Source organism: Entelurus aequoreus, linkage group LG18 (genome assembly GCF_033978785.1).
Source record: "Entelurus aequoreus isolate RoL-2023_Sb linkage group LG18, RoL_Eaeq_v1.1, whole genome shotgun sequence".
NCBI classification, from domain to species: Eukaryota; Metazoa; Chordata; class Actinopteri; order Syngnathiformes; family Syngnathidae; genus Entelurus; species Entelurus aequoreus.
Genome location: NC_084748.1, coordinates 49,017,194 through 49,042,694, shown reverse-complemented (window position 1 = coordinate 49,042,694; position 25,501 = coordinate 49,017,194). Strand labels below are relative to the sequence as shown.

The following is a 25,501-nucleotide window of genomic DNA, read 5'->3' as shown; positions in this document are numbered from 1 at the left end:
TACCTAAATGTGTGGTATCATCCGAAGCTAATGTCAAGTATCAAAGAAGAGAAGAATAAGTGATTATTACATTTGAACAGAAGTGTAGATAGAACATGTTAAAACAGAAAATAAGCAGATATTAACAGTAAATGAACAAGTGGATTAATAACCCATTTTTACAGTTTGTCCCTCATAATGTGTAGAAAATAATAGGTGTATAAATGACACAATATGTTACTGCAGACTAATTAGGAGTCTTTGTTTGTTTACTTACTACTAAAAGACAAGTTGTCTATTTTATTTAAGGACTAAATGACAATAATAAACATATGTTTCATGTACACTAACATTTGTTGTTACAATAAAGACAATAATGACAGTCCCCTTTATTTAGAAAAGTATGGAAATTACATTTTGGTACCGGTACCAACATATTGGTATGGGGACCACCCTAGTGTACAGCAACACTCCACAGGTCCAGTGTGTGACAATATGTCTCCCGGCTAGTTCCATCTTCACATCAGTCTATAATCACCACACTAAAGACGTGCTAATAGCTAAAGTGCTGGAAGAAACAAGAGAGTGAGACAATCCACAAATGTCAAATGTCAATTAGTGAGGAGCTTAAGTGCCCCCCCCCCCCTTAACGGGTCCCAGGCCATAAAGACATTTACTGTACAAAGCGTCTGGCATTACTGGGGCCAACAGAACCACAACCACTGGAGTGTTGATCAGTCTGCACCTGGTTACTCACAATGTTGCACAGGAACGCAACATGACACATCAATATTTTTTGGACCCCAAAAGCAGTGAAGTTGTCACGTTGTGTAAATGGTCAATAAAAAGAGAATACAACAAATCCTTTTCAACTTATATTCAATTGAATGGACTGCAAAGACAAGATATTTCATGTTCAAACTGGAAAAATGTGTTATTTTTCGCAAATATTAGCTCATTTGGAATTTGATGCCTGCGACATGTTTCCAAAAAAGCTGGCACAAGTGGCAAAAAAGAGTGAGAAAGTTGAGGAATGCTCATCAAAGACTTATTTGGAGCATCCCACAGGTGAACAGGCTAATTGGGAACAGGTGGGTGCCATGATTGGGTATAAAAGTAGATTCCATGAAATGCTCAGTCGTTCACAAACAAGGACGGGGCGAGGGTCACCACTTTGTCAACAAATGCCTGAGCAAATTGTTGAAGAACAACATTTCTCAACAAGGAATTGAGGGATTTCACCATCTACGCTCCGTAATATCATCAAAAGGTTGAGAGAATGTGGAGAAATCACTGCACGTAAGCCACGATATTACACACCTTGGATCCCTCAGGCGGTATTGCATCAAAAAGCCACATCAGTGTGTAAAGGATATCACCACATGGGCTCAGGAACACTTCAGAAAACCACTGTCAGTAACTACAGTTGGTCGCTACATCTGCAAGTGCAAGTTAAAACTCTCCTATGCAAGGCGAAAACCATTTATCAACAACACCCAGAACCGCTGTCGGCTTCGCTGGGCCTGAGCTCATCTAAGATGGACTGATACAAAGTGGAAAAGTGTTCTGTGGTCTGACGAGTCCACATTTCTAATTGTTTTCGGAAACTGTGGACGTTGTGTCCTCCGGACCAAAGAGGAAAAGAACCATCCGGATTGTTCTAGGGTGAAAGTGTAAAAGGCAGCATGTGTGATGGTATGGGGGTGTATTAGTGGCCAAGACATGGGTAACTTACACATCTGTGAAGGCACCATTAAGGTACATACAGCTTTTGGAGCAACATATGTTGCCATCCAAGCAACGTTATCATGGACGCCCCTGCTTATTTCAGCAAGACGATGCCAAGCCACGTGTTACAACAGCGTGGCTTCATAGTAAAAGAGTGCTGGTACTAGACTGGCCTGCCTGTAGTCCAGACATTGAAAATGTGTGAAGGCTAAAATATGAGAAGGGAGACTGTTGAACAACTTAAGCTGTACATCAAGCAAGAATGGGAAAGAATTCCACTTCAAAAATGTGTCTCCTCACTTCCCAAACCTTTACTGAGTGTTGTTAAAAGGAAAGGCCATGTAACACACTGGTAAAAATGCATTTTTTGACATGTGTTGCTACCATTAAATTCTAAGTTCATGATAATTTGCAAGTTTGTCAGTGTGAACATGAAATATCTTGTCTTTGCAGTCTATTCAATTGAATATAAGTTGAAAAGGATTTGTTGTATTCTCTTTTTATTTACCATTTACACAACGTGACAACTTCACTGCTTTTGGGCTTGTGTAGAATATGCTGAAGAACAATTCCCTCGAATGTGTCATGCGTGTGGGAAACACTAAAACTCCCTGAGCAGTCAGTGTACCACAGTTAAAAATGCACTTTATTAATATTTCTTGTTTTTGTAACCTATTTGTATGGACATGTCTCTTTGTGATGTTTTGTTCATGTTATTGTTATAACAGTATATGCATTGAGCTCTTATTTTGAAGGCGCTAAGAGCGGAAGTGGTGACACGCTGTGGTGGAGCGGAGTTTTAAAAACAAAACGAAATAAAGTTGTCCTCGTGTAAAACTGGAGCCTTCGTGTTGTTTTGGTACTTATCCTGTTATTGTGTTGAAACGAGGACGTTTATTTTTGTAGGAGGGGAGGCATGTAACCTATTTTTATGGACTTGCCTCTTTGTGATGTTCAGTTCCTGTTATAAGAAGCTGTTATACAGTATATGCCTTGAGCTCTTATTTTGAAGGCGCTAAGAGCGGAAGTGGTGAGACGTTGTGGTGGAGCGGAGTTTTGAAAACAAACGAAATAAAGTGGTCCTCGTGTAAAACTGGAGCCTCCGTGTTTGTTATTTTGTAGTTTTATACAGTATAGGCGACAGATATAAACCCTCGGTTACATTTGTTTTATATAAGTATTGTGTGGTGTGAATATTTATCTCAAATAGTTCTTTATATTTGTCGATTGACTGTCATTTTATTTTACTTCCGGTTATTACACGCCGTCAGTCTTCCGTAGTTTCCTGTAGCTCCTCCCCTTCCTCCTCACTTCCTGCTGCCGGTGAGTTTGTGTCCAAATTGTCTTGTCGTTTTCTAACAAAAACGAACGGTTTATTTTTGTACTTCTTGCCCTACATGGTTGACTTTTTTATGTACCCTTGAGATATCAAGTGTTCTTGTGTGGTTTGAACCGCTACTTTGAGCGCGGCGAGTGTTGTTTGAGTGAGACGTTTTGGCGCGGTTTGTTTGAAGCGGTCCTCTTTCATGTCACGTGACCACCACATTACGTCGTCTGTTGGTAAAAAATAGTATGTTTTATTTATGTAGGAAGCAAAATGGTACAAATAGTGACAAAGAAGGACTTTATGTTGTTTTTTTTTTAACTTCATTTTCAGGTATGTGTAATACTGTCAATGTTGCTGTTATTTAACTACTTCCCCACGCAGTTCTTTTTTGGCCGCTAGTCGGCAGTGTTGACTTCTTGCATCTTATATTGAGTCAATGCTGTATAATAAATAAATAATGACAGTGTGTATTGTATTATATTATCTTATCTTAAACGACAACAGTTTTTTTTATGAGATTATGTTTCTAATTATTTTAGCTAGCTGTTAGGGCGTCACACTACTTATTTTCTAAGTCACAGGTGTCAAACTCATCTGGAAATATGTGTCATTAAAGTACTTCATATTTTCTCACTAAATGTCATGGATTTTTTTCATTTTGACATTAAAAATATATGCGTCCCAGGTATGCTCCCTCCCTTGGGCCGCTTCCTTAGTTCGATGGCCTCCTTAATCCATCGTTTGAATTAGTTACTTTCTGGGCCGATGATTTTGCCGCTGTCCCGGTCCATGATGTGGTTATTTATATTGCAATGATCTGATGTACTGCTTGAAATTGCATACCTTTTTAAACTTGAATAGTATCCAATATTGCGACAAATATTACAGTATATTATCATACGTTCCAAACATGTTTTTGTCTAAATAAAAATACTTCACTTTACAGCAAACTACCCATCAAATTAATAAAAATGACTATACATTTTACGTTGTTCTTTACAGCATATTACTGTAAATAGGGGGGGGGAAAACTACTGTTTTTTTGCGTTAAGATTCTGTGAGATATAAACAGAATCTCAGTGGCAATTTCCTGGTAGTTTGGGAATTTCGGGAGAAGCAGGAATTTGTTGAAGGCGATAAATAGCATGAATGTCCTAAATGAGCTGAGTTGGTAAAGAAATGTGTTAGTAGTGACAATTTCTAATTGAACAATAGTGTTACAGGAATTCGTCACTTTCCAGGAAAACTGGAATTAGGTTTGTAACTTGGGAAAGTGTTAGTTTGAATGTCCAGGATGAGTAGAATGTGTTGATGTTGGAATGCTTTGAGTAGCTTGAAAAATGTATGATTTGTGCTACTTGGAAAAATGTCCCATTCATTTCAATTGGAACTTCCTGGAAATTTAGGAATTTCGGGAAAGGTGTGAATTTAAAAAAAAAAAGATTAGGAGCATGAATGTCCTAAATGGATGAATTAGTTGGTGTTGGAATTGTTTAAATCGGTCAAGAAGTATTGAAGTAGTAACAGTTTTTGAAATGAGAAATCGTATTGGGGAATTCCTGGAATTTTGGGAAAACCGGGAATTTTTCAAGTTCTTAAACCAACTTGGTTTTTTGTCCTGACTAAGAGGAATGTTTTGACGGTTAAAATGAGATGGAAAAGGTAAAAGGAATAGTGAAACGAAAAAGGTTGAAATAGGGTTAAAAAAACAGGAATTCCTGGAAATTTGTCGAACGTGTAAAAATGGTAGTTTGAATTTCCAGAATGAGTTTAAGGTGGAATGGTTTGAATAGGTTGAAAAATGTGGGAATTGTGGAAGTTTGGAAATGGCCAATTCATTTTGAATGGGGAAAATGTCCCTAAAAACTGGGAATTTTTGGAAATCTGAGAATTGTTTATAATTGTTGAAGTAGAGCACACCATTCCTGAACTGGCTGAATATTTTGAAGTGGGAACGCTTTGAATCGGATAAAAAAATGTCCCATTCATTTCAATGGTAATTTCATGGAAATTTGGGGTAAAGCAGGTTTTTTTTTTAAAATGTTAAACAACTTGAATGTTGAGAAATGTTGAAGTAGTAACATTTTTAATTGAGAAATGGTATTATGGAATCCCTGGAATTTCGGGAAAACTGGGAATTTTTGTATTAAAAAAAAAAAAAAAACTTAGTTTTTTGTCCTGATTAAGAGGAATGATTTGACAGTGGAATGTGGAAGGAGTAGTCGACAGAAAAAAAGGTGAAAATAGGGTTTGAAAAAACGGAATTCCTGGAATTTTTTTGAACTTGTAAAATGATAGCTAGAATGTCCAGGATGAGTGGAATGTGTTGAAGGTGGAATGCTTTGAATAGCTTGAAAAATGTATGATTTGTGCTACTTGGAAAAATGTCCCATTCATTTCAATTGGAACTTCCTGGAAATTTAGGAATTTCGGGAAAGGTGGGAAATTTAAAAAAAAAATGATTAGGAGCATGAATGTCCTAAATGGATGAATTAGTTGGTGTTGGAATTGTTTAAATCGGTCAAGAAGTATTGAAGTAGTAACAGTTTTTTAAATGAGAAATCGTATTGTGGAATTCCTGGAATTTTGGGAAAACCGGGAATGTTTCAAGTTCTTAAACCAACTTGGTTTTTTGTCCTGACTAAGAGGAATGTTTTGACGGTTAAAATGAGATGGAAAAGGTAAAAGGAATAGTGAAACGAAAAAGGTTGATATAGGGTTAAAAAAACAGGAATTCCTGGAAATTTGTTGAACGTGTAAAAATGGTAGTTTGAATTTCCAGAATGAGTTTAAGGTGGAATGGTTTGAATAGGTTGAAAAATGTGGGAATTGTGGAAGTTTGGAAAATGGCCAATTCATTTTGAATGGTGAAAATGTCCCTAAAAACTGGGAATTTTTGGAAATCTGAGAATTGTTTATAATTGTTGAAGTAGAGCACACCATTCCTGAACTGGCTGAATATTTTGAAGTGGGAACGCTTTGAATCGGATAAAAAATGTCCCATTCATTTCAATGGTAATTTCATGGAAATTTGGGAAAAAGCGGGAATTTTTTTAAAAAATGTTAAAAAACTTGAATGTTGTGAGTGAGTTTGGTTGGTGTTGGAATTTTTCAAATCGGTTGAGAAATGTTGAAGTAGTAACATTTTTAATTGAGAAATGGTATTATGGAATTCCTGGAATTTCAGGAAAACTGGGAATTTTTCTATTAAAAAAACAAAAAACACTTAGTTTTTTGTCCTGATTAAGATGAATGATTTGACAGTGGAATGTGGAAGGAGTAGTCGACAGGAAAAAGGGTGAAAATAGGGTTTGAAAAAACGGAATTCCTGGAATTTTTTTGAACTTGTAAAATGATAGCTAGAATGTCCAGGATGAGTGGAATGTGTTGAAGGTGGAATGCTTTGAATAGGTTGGAAATTGTGGAAGCTTGAAAAATGGCCAATTCATTTTGAATAGAAAAAAAGTCCTGGAAATGTGGGAATTTTTGGAATTTAATCAAAGTTAATTCGGCGATTCCCGAATAGGCTGAACAGTTTGAAGTTGGAAGGGTTTGAAGAGGGTGAAAAATGTGGAAGGTAGAGCGGTGGCAGAATCTGGAGAATAATAATAATAATAATAATTTTGCTGTATAAAAGCGTTATTGTGTGAATGTTTGGAGCATTCACACAATAATATTGATATAATACATGTATAATTAATATGATTGATATATAATTGTATATTAAAAGTGTGACTCCTACATTGTTTACTTCCATGATGACCTTCTTAAAGTGTTGTCATCAATCAGATAAAACGCACCAAACATGATAATTGTGGCGAGTGTTTCGCATTTTTCCCATCATGCATTGCAATGGTTGTCATTTTGACGTTTTTATGGCGAATGGACATTTTACAGACAAGTTCAGTGAGCAGGTTGTGTTATGTGTGTTGACCTACACGTTAGTTGCATTTTTTTGCACCATGACTAGGGAAGGTTGTTTGGATTGTGTCATATAAGTAAATGCTGTGCTCTTCCATCCAAGTAGTTAATAAGGGGATTGATCTGATTTACTCACGTTGTCAGCAAACATGTAGAATACACAAGCCACCTTTTTATTTATACTTCTTTTATATCCAATTTATTTTTGATGTTTTATTTGTGTATATGTTTCTGTATTGTTCAAATGCTACACGTTTTTTTAGCTGAGGCAAAATTCAAAGTGATGTCACTCATGGAATACTCTCATTAATCTGATCCACATGTTATTGTTTAACAGACACCAGTGATTGTTACCGCAATAAAACACAAAAAGTCATGTAATAACGAGCCATTATTTTGAAGGGCTCTCCTCCCTTCAAAGAGCCACATATCCCATCTCTGTGAAATATTTGCTTTTTGGGGTTCAACCACAAGAGAATTGATGTGACATTTTCATAAATCATATTTGCAGCTGTGTTTATTTTCAAATTGACCAAGAGGGGGCGGGGCGCTTGTAATAATAGCTTCTTTTTTTCTTTTTCAACTTGAAAATATTGATGATTAATAGTACATTTGACTTTGGGCTAGTTGAGAGGAGCACACACACACACACACACACACACACACACACACACACATACAGTACAGAAAAGCATAGCACCGTTTTACACTGAATACAGAGTTTTGTATACAAACAACCAAATCTGCAAGAGGGGGGGCACAGGGGGGGGTGGGGGGGGGCTCGCTGTCTTGTCAGTGATTTCATAAATCATACACATCAATGTTAAAAAATAAAAATATCTGTTTTCGGGAAATAAGTACTAGTCGTCTTTTAAAACCTATTCATAAAATTATTATATTCTAGGTTTTTTTTTTTTTTTTTTTGCACACCCTTGTTTTTCCTTCCTTCACATAATCAACAACATCCACTTGTCTTTTTAAAAAAAAAAAAAAACAACAAAATAAAAATCACACCTTTACATTCTTTGGGCTGGCTTCTCAGTGACACACTAAGCAAAGGAACAGAGCGTCAGAGTGACGCCTCGGGCACACAATAGATGATCTATGCTTGCTGACAAGCTTTTATTTTGGAGAGACCAGTCATTTGAGGCGCTGGGTGGGCGGGGCTTTAGTGGGTGGGCGGGGCCAAGGTGCTGCATTACATCCAGTCTTATATTTCCTTATGAAAATAATACACACACACGCACACACACACACACACACACGCACACACACACGCACACACACACACTCAAGTGGACAGTCCCACACTGGAGCTTCCAGAACACTGAGCCCAACTGGCGGGAAAGTTTCTTGAATATCACAATTGTCTTCATACTGCAACGCAAGAACTGATTGGCTATCGCCGGGGCGGACCGATACCGATACCGACCCCAAGAGACACGATATTCACACACACACACACACACACACATTCTTGTATTTGTTACCTTCTTGAGACCTGAGAAAAAAAGCCTCCCACTTTAGGACCAGCCTTATAAAAGAAGTGTATTTACAACAGGAACAATATAGACATACTATGCAAATAAAGGTCAGCTTTTAGGTGTTCTTTCTATTTTTTATTCTGAAACGCAAATCAAAAAACTTAATTCCGGGCCATTTTTTCTATTTTCAGTTCTGAAACAAAAGTTGGACGACTATTAATGACACTTATGCTAAAAACATGCGAAAGGCAAAGAAAAAGTTAAAATTCAGCTTCCGGTTCAATTAGTCATCACACAGATAAACACACACTTTTGCATTTTGGGTAAACACCAATGGGATTTTGGTGTTTATCTGGATGAATCCATAAAAGGAAAACAGCACAAAATAAAATTTTATGGCAATATTTTAATGAAAATCAACTCTTTTTCGATTTTGAACACAAACAAAGAGTTGATTTTCATTTAAATGTTGCCTTAAAATTGGATTTTGTGCGGTTTTCCTTTTGTGGATTTGTATTTTCCCAGGTAACACAAAAATCCAATTCATGTTTATCCAAAATGCAAATTGAACCGGCAGCAGTATTTCAACTTTTCCTTCGCCTTTAGCATGTTTTTAGCATAGCGCTAACACCTTTGTTCAGCAGGAGTCCTATTGTCTTTTTTTTTTTAAATAAAAAGTCTCATTAAATAGTTGTCCAACTTTTGTTCCAGAAATAAAAAAATAGAAAAAATGGCCCAAAATTAGTTTTTTGATTTGAGGATTCGAAATCAAATGACGATTGACGGACCCTTTTAGTAAATTTTTAGTTAATTAGTATTTTTGTTGTTGAATTTTTTGTTTGTAATTGGTTTTTAATCTTCATTATTTACTTCAAGTTATTACAGTATGTCTCTCTCTCTCTCTCTCTCTCTCTCTATATATATATATATATATATATATATATATATATATAAATTAACTTTGGCCAGAGGGGGAGCACTTCAAGTTTTGAAACACACTTGTTATTTCATATGTTGACCAGAGGGGGAGCGCTTAAATTTTTTACACACACTTGTTATTTCATATGTTGACCAGAGGGGGAGCGCTTCAAATTTTTACACACACTTGTTATTTCATATGTTGACCAGAGGGGGGAGCACTTTTAAAAGCGACACACAGTCAATGTGAACAATCCCTCCTTTTTGGGAGCACCCTCACGTTGATAGATGTCACCACTAATGAGACATTGTCTATTAGATGCAATGTTATTGATTGATGTCATCACTTGTGCACACCTCCTCATATGGAAGATACTTTTCCTTCTTCGTGTCTCAAGAAGGCTAGGAATACAAGAACATACGCACACATTCCACAACAATCACTCCTGAACACTCGCTAGGAACCGAGGCGTTTGCGTTTGGGTATGGCTTACAGGTGTGGTGAGGAAAGGTGGACTTGGTCCGGCTTTCGACTGCTGTGTGAGAACTGACAGACGTCTGAAGTTAAACTGCATGAACATTTCTGAGGTCCGACCAGGACCAGAAGGGTTAACTGCTGACGCCACAAAAGTTTCACGTTGGCCTTTTTCCCAAAAAAATTTCACCACTAGAGACTTTTGCGTATTTTCCCAGACCGAGGTGCCCAAACATTACCACAGACTGACCAATCAAAGGATGTGAGGGCTATTTTGGTAGTGTTTACCTTCAAAATCAGTACGACATATAGATTTTGTCATGTGGAATGCTAAGTTAGCACGCTAGCAACATAGACTCAAGTAACAAAAAAAAGCTAAAACAGGTAGCATGCTAACAGTTAGCTTTAATGAAACACCAAAATATGACACTGAGGCATACAACTGCTAAATTAGCCTCATATAAGCTAGCATGCTGATATACGAACTGTAGCATTCGTCAAGTACCCAAAAAAGTGTTAAAAATGCTAGCATGGTAGGCAAAATGAGCGAAAATAGTTAGCATGCTAACAGTTAGCTTTAACAAAACACCAAAATATTAGACACTGAAGTATACACCTGCTAAATTAGCCTTAAAACAAAGCTAGCGTGGTAACGTGGGCAAGTACCAAAAAAATGAGTTTAAAATGCTAGCATGGTAGGCAAAATGAGCTAAAATAGTTAGCATGCTAACAGTTAGCTTTAATGACATACCAACATATGACACTTGCTAATAATCCCGCCACACCTTGTGTGTGTGTGACAATCATTGGTACTTTAACTTTAAAATAGCCTTAAAACAAAGATAGCATGATAACGTTAGCCTTCGTCAAGTACCGAAAAAAAAGTGTTAAAAATGCTAGCATGGTAGGCAAAATGAGCTAAAACAGTTAGCATGCTAACAGTCAACTCCAATGATATACCAACATATATGACACTTGCTAAATTAGCCCTAAAACAAAGCTAGCACGGTGACGTTAGCATACGTCACGTACCAAAATCTGACTGGTGTAGACTTGTGAAACTTTAAAAAAGCTGGCGTGCTAACAGGTAGCATTCGTCAAGTAACAAAATATTTTCCCGCACAATTAGCACAATAATCTTCTATGCTAAAAAGTCTTTGGACACCCCCGTTAACGTCTTTTTGCGGCGTGGCCTTAGTTAACCCTTCATGGTCTGCTGCCGGACTGAGGCAAAAAATAACAACTTTCATTCCACGTTCCTGAGAGTGCAAGTACCGTCTAGCCACCCACAACCCTTACTAAGTGGATCACACACACATTTACACACACACACACACACACACACACACACACACACACACACTTACACACACACTTACACACACACATTTGGACAGTGACTTATTGTGCACAACCACATCAAGTGCTAAAGTTGCATGAGGATATATGTTTTGACGTATAGGTTTCTCTCTGACTGTTAAAAAGAATAATCCCTTCTATATACTGTACACTCACACACACTCACACACTCACACACACTCACACACACACACACACGTGCATGAGCGTGTTAGGAAAAGAGCAAATTTGAAAGAAATCCTCAAATTGGCACTTGGAACATCTCAGTTGGACTGGAATCAGGAAGTTTAGCGTCAAAGAGTGCTTTTAAGCACTTGGGAAAACAACGAGAAAAACACCTCACATTTTATCCCCCGGGGGCATTTTCAACTTGGGGGCGGGGCTAGGGGCGGGGCTTAGAAGCAAGTAAAAAGGTTTCCATAAAAGCGTACACAGTTATTGTTTCCATGCAATCATATAAAATACTACATTTCTGTTTCCCGGAGGCTATGTTGGGTATGTACACGAGGTCATATCATACAGGACTTTTGTACAAGGTCACCAAGCCCCTCCCTCCCGGGGGGAAGGAGGAGGGGCCGAGTGGGGGGGTTGCCAGGTGAACGTCTATGGCGCCGTCTCGCCTTCCTGAATTGTTGAGCGTGTCTTCACTGCGGCTGGCTGCTGGCGCTGTCAGTCCTGTGTGACGATGGCGCTTTCTGCACCTTCTGAGGCTGAGGTTTGAGCTGCTGCTGGTGCCGCTGGTGGTGAGACGACTGCTGCGGCGGTTGGTGTTGCTGCCTCGTTTGTTGTTGTTGTTGTTGCTGCTGCTGCTGCTGTGGTTGTGGTTGTGGTTGTGGGTGTGTCGCCGGGGTGAAGGTGCTTTGCTGCTGGAGTGGGAACGCTGCCTGCAGGATCAGCTGGGTGGACTGGTTGCCATGGAGAAGACGGGTGCCCTGGCAGGGAAAACACACACACAGATATATCATGTAGTAACAGACACCTTCATAACAATATGTAATATGTACAATATACACACTGCAAGTATATATATCATGTAGTAACAGACACCTTCATAACAATATGTAATATGTACAATATACACACTGCAAGTATATATATCATGTAGTAACAGACACCTTCATAACAATATGTAATATGTACAATATACACACTGCAAGTATATATATATATAATGTAGTAACAGACACCTTCATAACAATATGTAATATGTACAATATACACACTGCAAGTATATATATAATGTAGTAACAGACACCTTCATAACAATATGTAATATGTACAATATACACACTGCAAGTATATATATAATGTAGTAACAGACACCTTCATAACAATATGTAATATGTACAATATACACACTGCAAGTATATATATATATAATGTAGTAACAGACACCTTCATAACAATATGTAATATGTACAATATACACACTGCAAGTATATATATAATGTAGTAACAGACACCTTCATAACAATATGTACAATATACACACTGCAAGTATATATATATATAATGTAGTAACAGACACCTTCATAACAATATGTAATATGTACAATATACACACTGCAAGTATATATATATATAATGTAGTAACAGACACCTTCATAACAATATGTAATATATACAATATACACACTGCAAGTATATATATAATGTAGTAACAGACACCTTCATAACAATATGTAATATGTACAATATACACACTGCAAGTATATATATAATGTAGTAACAGACACCTTCATAATAATATGTAATATGTACAATATACACACTGCAAGTATATATATAATGTAGTAACAGACACCTTCATAACAATATGTAATATGTACAATATACACACTGCAAGTATATATATCATGTAGTAACAGACACCTTCATAACAATATGTAATATGTACAATATACACACTGCAAGTATATATATAATGTAGTAACAGACACCTTCATAACAATATGTAATATGTACAATATACACACTGCAAGTATATATATAATGTAGTAACAGACACCTTCATAACAATATGTAATATGTACAATATACACACTGCAAGTATATATATATAATGTAGTAACAGACACCTTCATAACAATATGTAATATGTACAATATACACACTGCAAGTATATATATCATGTAGTAACAGACACCTTCATAACAATATGTAATATGTACAATATACACACTGCAAGTATATATATAATGTAGTAACAGACACCTTCATAACAATATGTAATATGTACAATATACACACTGCAAGTATATATATATATAATGTAGTAACAGACACCTTCATAACAATATGTAATATATACAATATACACACTGCAAGTATATATATAATGTAGTAACAGACACCTTCATAACAATATGTAATATGTACAATATACACACTGCAAGTATATATATAATGTAGTAACAGACACCTTCATAACAATATGTAATATGTACAATATACACACTGCAAGTATATATATAATGTAGTAACAGACACCTTCATAACAATATGTAATATGTACAATATACACACTGCAAGTATATATATCATGTAGTAACAGACACCTTCATAACAATATGTAATATGTACAATATACACACTGCAAGTATATATATAATGTAGTAACAGACACCTTCATAACAATATGTAATATGTACAATATACACACTGCAAGTATATATATAATGTAGTAACAGACACCTTCATAACAATATGTACTATGTACAATATACACACTGCAAGTATATATATATAATGTAGTAACAGACACCTTCATAACAATATGTAATATGTACAATATACACACTGCAAGTATATATATCATGTAGTAACAGACACCTTCATAACAATATGTAATATGTACAATATACACACTGCAAGTATATATATAATGTAGTAACAGACACCTTCATAACAATATGTAATATGTACAATATACACACTGCAAGTATATATATCATGTAGTAACAGACACCTTCATAACAATATGTAATATGTACAATATACACACTGCAAGTATATATATAATGTAGTAACAGACACCTTCATAACAATATGTAATATGTACAATATACACACTGCAAGTATATATATAATGTAGTAACAGACACCTTCATAACAATATGTAATATGTACAATATACACACTGCAAGTATATATATCATGTAGTAACAGACACCTTCATAACAATATGTAATATGTACAATATACACACTGCAAGTATATATATAATGTAGTAACAGACACCTTCATAACAATATGTAATATGTACAATATACACACTGCAAGTATATATATAATGTAGTAACAGACACCTTCATAACAATATGTAATATGTACAATATACACACTGCAAGTATATATATATAATGTAGTAACAGACACCTTCATAACAATATGTAATATGTACAATATACACACTGCAAGTATATATATCATGTAGTAACAGACACCTTCATAACAATATGTAATATGTACAATATACACACTGCAAGTATATATATAATGTAGTAACAGACACCTTCATAACAATATGTAATATGTACAATATACACACTGCAAGTATATATATATATAATGTAGTAACAGACACCTTCATAACAATATGTAATATATACAATATACACACTGCAAGTATATATATAATGTAGTAACAGACACCTTCATAACAATATGTAATATGTACAATATACACACTGCAAGTATATATATAATGTAGTAACAGACACCTTCATAACAATATGTAATATGTACAATATACACACTGCAAGTATATATATAATGTAGTAACAGACACCTTCATAACAATATGTAATATGTACAATATACACACTGCAAGTATATATATCATGTAGTAACAGACACCTTCATAACAATATGTAATATGTACAATATACACACTGCAAGTATATATATAATGTAGTAACAGACACCTTCATAACAATATGTAATATGTACAATATACACACTGCAAGTATATATATAATGTAGTAACAGACACCTTCATAACAATATGTACTATGTACAATATACACACTGCAAGTATATATATATAATGTAGTAACAGACACCTTCATAACAATATGTAATATGTACAATATACACACTGCAAGTATATATATCATGTAGTAACAGACACCTTCATAACAATATGTAATATGTACAATATACACACTGCAAGTATATATATAATGTAGTAACAGACACCTTCATAACAATATGTAATATGTACAATATACACACTGCAAGTATATATATCATGTAGTAACAGACACCTTCATAACAATATGTAATATGTACAATATACACACTGCAAGTATATATATAATGTAGTAACAGACACCTTCATAACAATATGTAATATGTACAATATACACACTGCAAGTATATATATAATGTAGTAACAGACACCTTCATAACAATATGTAATATGTACAATATACACACTGCAAGTATATATATAATGTAGTAACAGACACCTTCATAACAATATGTAATATGTACAATATACACACTGCAAGTATATATATAATGTAGTAACAGACACCTTCATAACAATATGTAATATGTACAATATACACACTGCAAGTATATATATCATGTAGTAACAGATACCTTCATAACAAAATGTAATATGTTTTATGTATGTAAGGGCATAAAACAAACAAACAAAATATAATAACAACTTATAATTTTGGGCTAGATCTGAAGTTTATCTAGACATTTTAAAAAGTTTTTAAAAAATAGATATTTAACAGTTTTATGAGTGTGGCAAAAAAACAAAGTTTTTTTGACTGAAAGGGCATAAAACAAACAAAAAATAATAAAAACTTATATAATTTCAGGATAGATCTGAAGTTTATCTAGAGATTTAAGTGTTTAAAAAGTAAAAAAACCAACATATATATATGTATATATATATATATATATATATATATATATATATATATATATATATATATGTATATATATATATATATATATATATATATATAAATAAATATATATATACACATACATATATATATATATATATACATACATGTGTATATATATAATTTTTTAATTTAAAATTTTTTTTTTTTTAACAGTTTTCTGAGTAGGGCACTTTTGGATCCCTAAGATTGTTTTTTTTAAACTGTCATTGCTCCAAAAAATAATAATGAATTAAAATCAATGTTGATTATGAAACATTGATCTACTTAATGCTGCAATCACTTATAATATAATTAAATATCACACTTTGACATTTTTTGCGGGGAAATATTGCATATTAGTTTTGACAAAAATGTCATAAACATAAAAAAAAGTTCTATCGACAGATAAACCTGGCACTGATCTAGAGATTTAAGCGTGGAACAAAAACCAATGAATAATAAAAATTATATAATTTATTTTGAACATTTGTAAACTTGAAGAGACTCCTCAAGGTGAAAATAAATGTATATATAAATAGGGATGATGTTTGATAAGAAATTATCCAGGTCGAGCCCATTATCGAATCCTCTTATCGGACCGATTCCTTATCGAGTCCAGATAGGTTTTTGTATATGGAAAAAAACACAATATTTGGTTGAACAAATCTAGTCGCCCTCTAGTGTTACCTGTAAGAATCATTTGTCGCCCTCTAATGTTACCTGTAAGAATCATTTGTCGCCCTCTAATGTTACCTGTAAGAATCATTTGTCGCCCTCTAGTGTTACCTGTATGTATCATTTGTCGCCCTCTAGTGTTACCTGTAAGAATCATTTGTCGCCCTCTAATGTTACCTGTAAGAATCATTTGTCGCCCTCTAGTGATACCTGTAAGAATCATTTGTCGCCCTCTAATGTTACCTGTAAGAATTATTTGTCGACCTCTAGTGTTACCTGTAAGAATCATTTGTCGCCCTCTAGTGATACCTGTAAGAATCATTTGTCGCCCTCTAGTGTTACCTGTAAGAATCATTTGTCGCCCTCTAATGTTACCTGTAAGTATCATTTGTCTCCCTCTAGTGTTACCTGTAAGTATCGTTTGTCGCCCTCTAATGTTACCTGTAAGAATCATTTGTCGCCCTCTAGTGTTACCTGTAAGTATCGTTTGTCGCCCTCTAATGTTACCTGTAAGAATCATTTGTCGCCCTCTAATGTTACCTGTAAGAATCATTTGTCGCCCTCTAGTGATACCTGTAAGTATCGTTTGTCGCCCTCTAATGTTACCTGTAAGAATCATTTGTCGCCCTCTAATGTTACCTGTAAGAATCATTTGTCGCCCTCTAATGTTACCTGTAAGAATTATTTGTCGACCTCTAGTGTTACCTGTAAGAATCATTTGTCGCCCTCTAGTGATACCTGTAAGAATCATTTGTCGCCCTCTAGTGTTACCTGTAAGAATCATTTGTCGCCCTCTAGTGTTACCTGTAAGAATCATTTGTCGCCCTCTAATGTTACCTGTAAGTATCATTTGTCTCCCTCTAGTGTTACCTGTAAGTATCGTTTGTCGCCCTCTGTTACCTGTAAGAATCATTTGTCGCCCTCTAGTGTTACCTGTAAGAATCGTTTGTCGCCCTCTAGTGTTACCTGTAAGAATCATTTGTCGCCCTCTAGTGTTACCTGTAAGAATCATTTGTCGCCCTCTAATGTTACCTGTAAGAATTATTTGGCGCCCTCTAGTGTTACCTGTAAGAATCATTTGTCGCCCTCTAGTGTTACCTGTAAGAATCATTTGTCGCCCTCTAGTGTTACCTGTAAGAATCATTTGGTGCCCTCTAATGTTACCTGTAAGAATCATTTGTCTCCCTCTAATGTTACCTGTAAGAATTATTTGGCGCCCTCTAGTGTTGCCTGTAAGAATCATTTGTCGCCCTCTAGTGTTACCTGTAAGAATCATTTGGCGCCCTCTAGTGTTACCTGTATGTATCATTTGTCGCCCTCTAATGTTACCCGTAAGTATCATTTGTCGCCCTCTAGTGTTACCTGTAAGAATCATTTGTCGCCCTCTAGTGTTACCTGTAAGAATCATTTGTCGCCCTCTAGTGTTACCTGTAAGAATCATTTGTCGCCCTCTAGTGTTACCTGTAAGAATCATTTGTCGCCCTCTAATGTTACCTGTAAGAATCATTTGTCGCCCTCTAGTGTTACCTGTAAGAATCATTTGTCGCCCTCTAATGTTACCTGTAAGAATCATTTGTCGCCCTCTAGTGTTACCTGTAAGAATCATTTGTCGCCCTCTAATGTTACCTGTAAGAATCATTTGTCGCCCTCTAGTGTTACCTGTAAGAATCATTTGTCGCCCTCTAATGTTACCTGTAAGAATCATTTGTCGCCCTCTAGTGTTACCTGTAAGAATCATTTGTCGCCCTCTAGTGTTACCTGTAAGAATCATTTGTCGCCCTCTAGTGTTACCTGTAAGAATCATTTGTCGCCCTCTAATGTTACCTGTAAGAATCATTTGTCGCCCTCTAGTGTTACCTGTAAGAATCATTTGTCGCCCTCTAGTGTTACCTGTAAGTATCATTTGTCGCCCTCTAGTGTTACCTGTAAGTATCATTTGTCGCCCTCTAGTGTTACCTGTAAGAATCATTTGTCGCCCTCTAGTGTTACCTGTAAGAATCATTTGTCGCCCTCTAGTGTTACCTGTAAGAATCATTTGTCGCCCTCTAGTGTTACCTGTAAGAATCATTTGTCGCCCTCTAGTGTTACCTGTAAGAATCATTTGTCGCCCTCTAGTGTTACCTGTAAGAACTGCTGTTGTTGCTGCTGCTGCCCCTGCTGGCTGCTCTGTGCCACTACAGCTGTCTGGCTGTGCCCGTCCTGCTGCCCCTGGGAAGGTGGTGCTGGTTGGAGGGTGAGAGTCTGGGTTTGTCCTCCCTGCTGGAAGACACCACCACATTAGATCTTCATCCTCACACTAATATTGTGCTGGCTCCTCATCCTCACTCACCTGCTGCCCCCCAAAGGGGTTGTAGGCGGTGACCACCTGGCCCATGAACATGGAGGTGGGCACCATGACGGCACCACATGCCATTGGAGCCGTGACTAGCTTGGTCACTAACTGCTGCCCTGCTGGGAAGCTGAGGGAGGACAAAGAACATGAGCACAACAATGTATTTTCTTCTTACTTCATCAGCCTGAGGCACCTCCTAAACATACTATTCAACCTCCTAAACATACTATTCAACCTCCTAAACATACTATTCAACCTCCTAAACATACTATTCAACCTCTTAAACATACTATTCAACCTCTTAAACATACTATTCAACCTCCTAAACATACTATTCAACCTCCTAAACATACTATTCAACCTCCTAAACATACTATTCAACCTCCTAAACATACTATTCAACCTCTTAAACATACTATTCAACCTCCTAAACATACTATTCAACCTCCTAAACATACTATTCAACCTCTTAAACATACTATTCAACCTCTTAAACATACTATTCAACCTCCTAAACATACTATTCAACCTCCTAAACATACTATTCAACCTCCTAAACATACTATTCAACCTCTTAAACATACTATTCAACCTCCTAAACATACTATTCAACCTCCTAAACATACTATTCAACCTCTTAAACATACTATTCAACCTCCTAAACATACTATTCAACCTCTTAAACATACTATTCAACCTCCTAAACATACTATTCAACCTCCTAAGCATACTATTCAACCTCCTAAACATACTATTCAACCTCTTAAACATACTATTCAACCTCCTAAACATACTATTCAACCTCCTAAACATACTATTCAACCTCTTAAACATACTATTCAACCTCCTAAGCATACTATTCAACCTCCTAAACATACTATTCAACCTCTTAAACATACTATTCAACCTCCTAAACATACTATTCAACCTCCTAAGCATACTATTCAACCTCCTAAACATATTTTTCAACCTCCTAAACATACTATTCAACCTCCTAAGCATACTATTCAACCTCCTAAGCATACTATTCAACCTCCTAAACATATTTTTCAACCTCCTAAACATACTATTCAACCTCCTAAGCATACTATTCAACCTCCTAAGCATACTATTCAACCTCCTAAACATATTTTTCAACCTCCTAAACATACTATTCAACCTCCTAAACATACTATTCAACCTCCTAAACATATTTTTCAACCTCCTAAACATACTATTCAACCTCCTAAACATACTATTCAACCTCCTAAACATATTTTTCAACCTCCTAAACATACTATTCAACCTCCTAAACATACTATTCAACCTCCTAAACATATTTTTCAACCTCCTAAACATACTATTCAACCTCCTAAACATACTATTCAACCTCCTAAACATATTTTTCAACCTCCTAAACATACTATTCAACCTCCTAAACATACTATTCAACCTCCTAAACATATTTTTCAACCTCCTAAATATACTATTCAACCTCCTAAACATACTATTCAACCTCCTAAACATACTATTCAACCTCCTAAACATACTATTCAACCTCCTAAACATACTATTCACCTAAACATACTATTCAACCTCCTAAACATACTATTCAACCTCCTAAACATACTATTCACCTAAACATACTATTCAACCTCCTAAACATACTATTCAACCTCCTAAACATACTATTCAACCTCCTAAACATACTATTCAACCTCCTAAACATACTATTCAACCTCCTAAACATACTATTCAACCTCCTAAACATACTATTCAACCTCCTAAACATACTATTCAACCTCCTAAACATACTATTCAACTTCATAAACATACTATTCAACCTCCTAAACATACTATTCAACCTCCTAAACATACTATTCAACCTCCTAAACATACTATTAAAAAAAAACAACATAGAAAAGAGCCGACTGAGGGGAGAACAAGTTTCAATGTTGACTAATAATACAAAGCTGTTGGTTTTTTTACTGTCACTGCTCAAAACATATCTATTCAAGGCTCCGATTACTTCCCACCAAATATTACACTTTCATATAATATTTTATATTATGACAAAAAAGGCCGTCAATTATTTCACATCAAATTTTCCAGTTCGCCATAAAAAACAGGGTGTTGGTAAAAAGGGCATAAAACATAACAAATGATAATAATATGAATCATAATGACTTTATATAGACAGATAGACCTCATGTTAATATGAACACTTGGTGTTGGATAAGAAAACAAAAAATAATAATATATGACTTGTTTTTGAAAAAATTTATGACTGAGATCCTTCTGGGTCCCCAGAAACAAACTTGAGGGGAGCCCTAAAGGTTAATATATATATATATATATATATATATATATATATATATATATATATATATATATATATATATATATATATATATATATATATATATATATATATATATATATATATATATATATATATATATATATATACGTATATATTTTTTAAATCCCCTGAAGAGCAGGGAAACCTGCGAAACAGGCTTGTAGGAATGATGTATTTTTTCCTGACCTAACGTATATTACCCCGCACTACCCTGTTATTGAGCACTGGGCTCCCCTCAAGTTTGGTTATATATATATAGATATATATATACATATGGATATATACACACATATATAGATATATACATATATGTATGTATATGTATGTGTATATATATATATACATATATATATGTATGTGTATATATATATATATATATATATATATATATATATATATATATATACACATATATATTTATGTGTATATAGTTTTGGTTTTGAAAATGACAAATATCAAGCTGGCCCTTACAGTGTATTACGTATATTACCCCGCTCTACCCCGGTATTGAGCACTGGGCTCCCCTCAAGTTTGGTTCTGGGGGACCTGGAAGGATCTCGGTCATAAAAATGTTAAAAAAGAAGTCATATATTATTATTTATATATTTATATATATATATATATATATATATATATATATATATATATATATATATATATATATATATATATATATATATATATATATATATATATATATATACTGTATATGTATATATATACTGTATATGTATATATATATATGTGTATATATATATACATACATATATATATACATACATACATACATACATACATATACTGTCTATATATATATATACATGTATGTATGTATATATCTATATATATATATAGATATATACACACACATATATATATATGTATGTACAGTATATATTTATATATACATATATATGTGTATATATAGATATATACATATATATATATACACATATATATTTATATAGTTTTGGTTTTGAAAATGACAAATATCAAACTGGCCCTCAGTGAACAAAGTTAGGACACCCCTGATGTAGAAAATCATATCTGCTGTGCAGAATTTCTTTACAAAAGAAAATATTTGATTCGATTCTTGGGGGGTAACGATTCGATTCAGAATTGATTCTTGATTCAAAATCAATACTTTTTTAATAACATTGGATGTCAGTTCTATGATGAACTACATTCCTCCATAAAATAGACAAACAACTCTAATACATTTCTATATTACTTCAAATAAAACTGCTGTTGTTGAATAACATTCTTTACAAACATGTAGTAAAGTCAAATACAAATAAGACAACAAGAGAAGTATCAACACTAAAGTCAAAGTGTAGAGCAGATATAGAACATCTCCATCTACTACATGATTTGCCTGAGTGCCTGGACAGGATAGATTTTTTTCAATCGATTTAAAATCATATAAAATGTAATTTAAAATCAGCTGGGGAGAGAGAAGTCTGGGCTGCCCCCGCAACCCCACCTCGGATAAGCGGAATAAGATGGATGGATGGATAAATTTAAAATCATTACAAATAATTGCGATTAATCTGAAAATCGTTTTTTCTTCTCTTGTTGTCTTATTTGTATTTGACTTTATTAAATGTTTGGCTAGAATTTTATTAATCAAAAGCAGTTTTCTTCTAAGTAATATAGAAATGTATCAGAGCTGTTTATCTAAATGTTCATCATAGAACTGACATCCAATGTTATTTAAAAAAATATAGATGTTGAATCATGTCCTAAGCACCTCTCCAGGACTATGTCTGGTATCCCCCGGGAGGAGCTGCACAAAGTAGTTGTTGAGAGGGAAGTCTGGGCTTCTCTACTTAGGCTGCTGCCCCCGCGACCTACCTCTGATAACCGGAAGAAGAGGATTTTGAATGGAGAATGGATTCTGAATCGAACTGTTACCCCCACGAATGGAATCGTGTGGCCCTAGATCCTGACTGAGATGCTGCATCTACCGTATCTGCCGGTCCTGCGTGAAGGTGGCCACGGTGGTGCCTTGTGGCGTGTTGTTCTGCGGCAGGCTGGTGCTGATCTGCAGCACGTTGGGCTGGCCCGGCTGGGAGATCATCATGGTGTTGTAGAGCGGGGCCGGCACAGAGTTCTGGGTCTGCGGCTGAGGCTGGGGAGGCTGCTGAGGCTGTCGTTGGGCCTGCAGAGGGGAGAAGAACAACCAGGGACTCGTCTGGGATCGTAAAAGACATTTCTAGATTCGCTACTTTGGTCCTGCGGTGCAACGTAAGTGACAGTCAGCAAAATGCAGGAGACGGTTGGAACCCACAGAGAGAAAATAAGTCTGCATAGTTGGCATTCTTCTACTGACTGGAGGTTACGTTCAATTTCAATCTGAAGAAAAAAACATCATGGAGTTCTTTTTTTGGAGGGAATGAATCAGAAGCACATGCTTTGTCTCTGCATGTCACCCAAACACTTCATGTGGTGCACCTGGTCTACACCACGATCATAACAAGGATCCAAATCACATTCACATCCAGCCTGGGAGTGACACTTAACCGGCACAAACACTTTGGCAGCAAATTCTTCAAAACAGAAGAGAACATTGACACATCCTAGCCTTGTCGATGAGCCAACTCTGGGGTCCAAACTTGTGGTGTACATACCTGAGGCGTTCCTCAGGGCTCCCCTTTGAGTACTCTCCTTTTCGGAAATGTTTTCATAATGTGACTTATGTAAGTAAGGTGTTTACTTCACATGCAGTCTGGAGTCATTTGTTGCACTTCTTGAGATACAAAAGCCAAAAGCAGTGAAGTTGTCACGTTGTGTAAATGCTCAATAAAAAGAGAATACAACAAATCCTTTTCAACTTATATTCAATTGAATAGACTGCAAAGACAAGATATTTCATGTTCACACTGAGAAACTTTGTTCTTTTTTGCAAATAATCATGAACTTAGAATTTAATGACAGCAACACATTGCAAAAAAGGCATGTTTACCAGTGTGTTACATGGCCTTTCCTTTTAACAACACTCAGTAAAGGTTTGGGAAGTGAGGAGACACATTTTTGAAGTGGAATTCTTGCCCATTCTTGCTTGATGTACAACTTAAGTTGTTCAACAGTCTCCCTTCTCATATTTTAGCCTTCACACATTTTCAATGTCTGGACTACAGGCAGGCCAGTCTAGTACCCGCACTCTTTTACTATGAAGCCACGCTGTTGTAACACGTGGCTTGGCATTGTCTTGCTGAAATAAGCAGGGGCGTCCATAATAACGTTGCTTGGATGGCAACATATGTTCATCCAAAAGCTGTATGTACCTTTCAGCATTAATGGTGCCTTCACAGATGTGTAAGTTACCCATGTCTTGGCCACTAATACACCCCCATACCATCACACATGCTGCCTTTTACACTTTCACCCTAGAACAATTCGGATGGTTCTTTTCCTCTTTGGTCCACAGTTTCCAAAAACAATTTGAAATGTGGACTCGTCAGACCACAGAACACTTTTCCACTTTGCATCAGTCCATCTTAGATGAGCTCGGGCCCAGCTAAGTGTTTCTGGGTGTTGTTGATAAATGGCTTTGGCTTTGCATAGTAGAGTTTTAACTTGCACTTACAGATGTAGCGACCAACTGTAGTTACTGACAGTGGTTTTCTGAAGTGTCCCTGAGACCATGTGGTGATATCCTTTACACACTGATATCACTTTTTGATGCAGTACCGCCTGAGGGATCCAAGGTGTGTAATATCATGGCTTACGTGCAGTGATTTCTCCACATTCTCTCAACCTTTTGATGATATTACGGAGCGTAGATGGTGAAATCCCTAAATTCCTTGCAATAGCTGCTTGAGAAATGTTGTTCTTCAACAATTTGCTCAGGCATTTGTTGACAAAGTGGTGACCCTCGCCCCGTCCTTGTTTGTGAATGACTGAGCATTTCATGGAAGCTGCTTTTATACCCAATCATGGCACCCACCTGTTCCCAATTAGCCTGTTCACCTGTGGGATGTTCCAAATAAGTCTTTGACGAGCATTCCTCAACTTTCTCACTCTTTTTTGCCACTTGTGCCAGCTTTTTT

The 25,501-nt window shown here is 35.7% G+C and overlaps 1 protein-coding gene and 1 long non-coding RNA gene across 6 annotated transcripts in view; one reads left to right on the top strand and one right to left on the bottom strand.

Moving 5' to 3' along the window:
- The first annotated feature begins 2,979 nt into the window (after window positions 1-2,979).
- Window positions 2,980-25,501, top strand: part of LOC133634227 (uncharacterized) — a 31,871-nt gene continuing 9,349 nt past the window's right edge. The window contains exon 1 of the long non-coding RNA XR_009821915.1: window positions 2,980-3,030. This is a non-coding gene — a long non-coding RNA (uncharacterized LOC133634227). The remainder of the gene's footprint in view (window positions 3,031-25,501) is intronic.
- LOC133634226 (circadian locomoter output cycles protein kaput-like) overlaps window positions 8,874-25,501 on the bottom strand; it is a 69,421-nt gene continuing 52,793 nt past the window's right edge. For 2 of the 5 annotated variants that reach the window (XM_062027330.1, XM_062027329.1), the window contains exons 21-24: window positions 23,417-23,610; window positions 19,106-19,235; window positions 18,898-19,035; window positions 8,878-12,123 (exon numbers count right to left, since the gene is read on the bottom strand). In XM_062027330.1, coding sequence (XP_061883314.1) covers window positions 11,836-12,123; window positions 18,898-19,035; window positions 19,106-19,235; window positions 23,417-23,610 — 750 coding nt within the window. In that variant the 3' untranslated portion in view covers window positions 8,878-11,835. Of the gene's footprint in view, window positions 12,124-18,897; window positions 19,036-19,105; window positions 19,236-23,416; window positions 23,611-25,501 lie in introns of all 5 variants that reach the window. The other 3 variants (XM_062027333.1, XM_062027331.1, XM_062027332.1) reach the window with 3 other exon arrangements.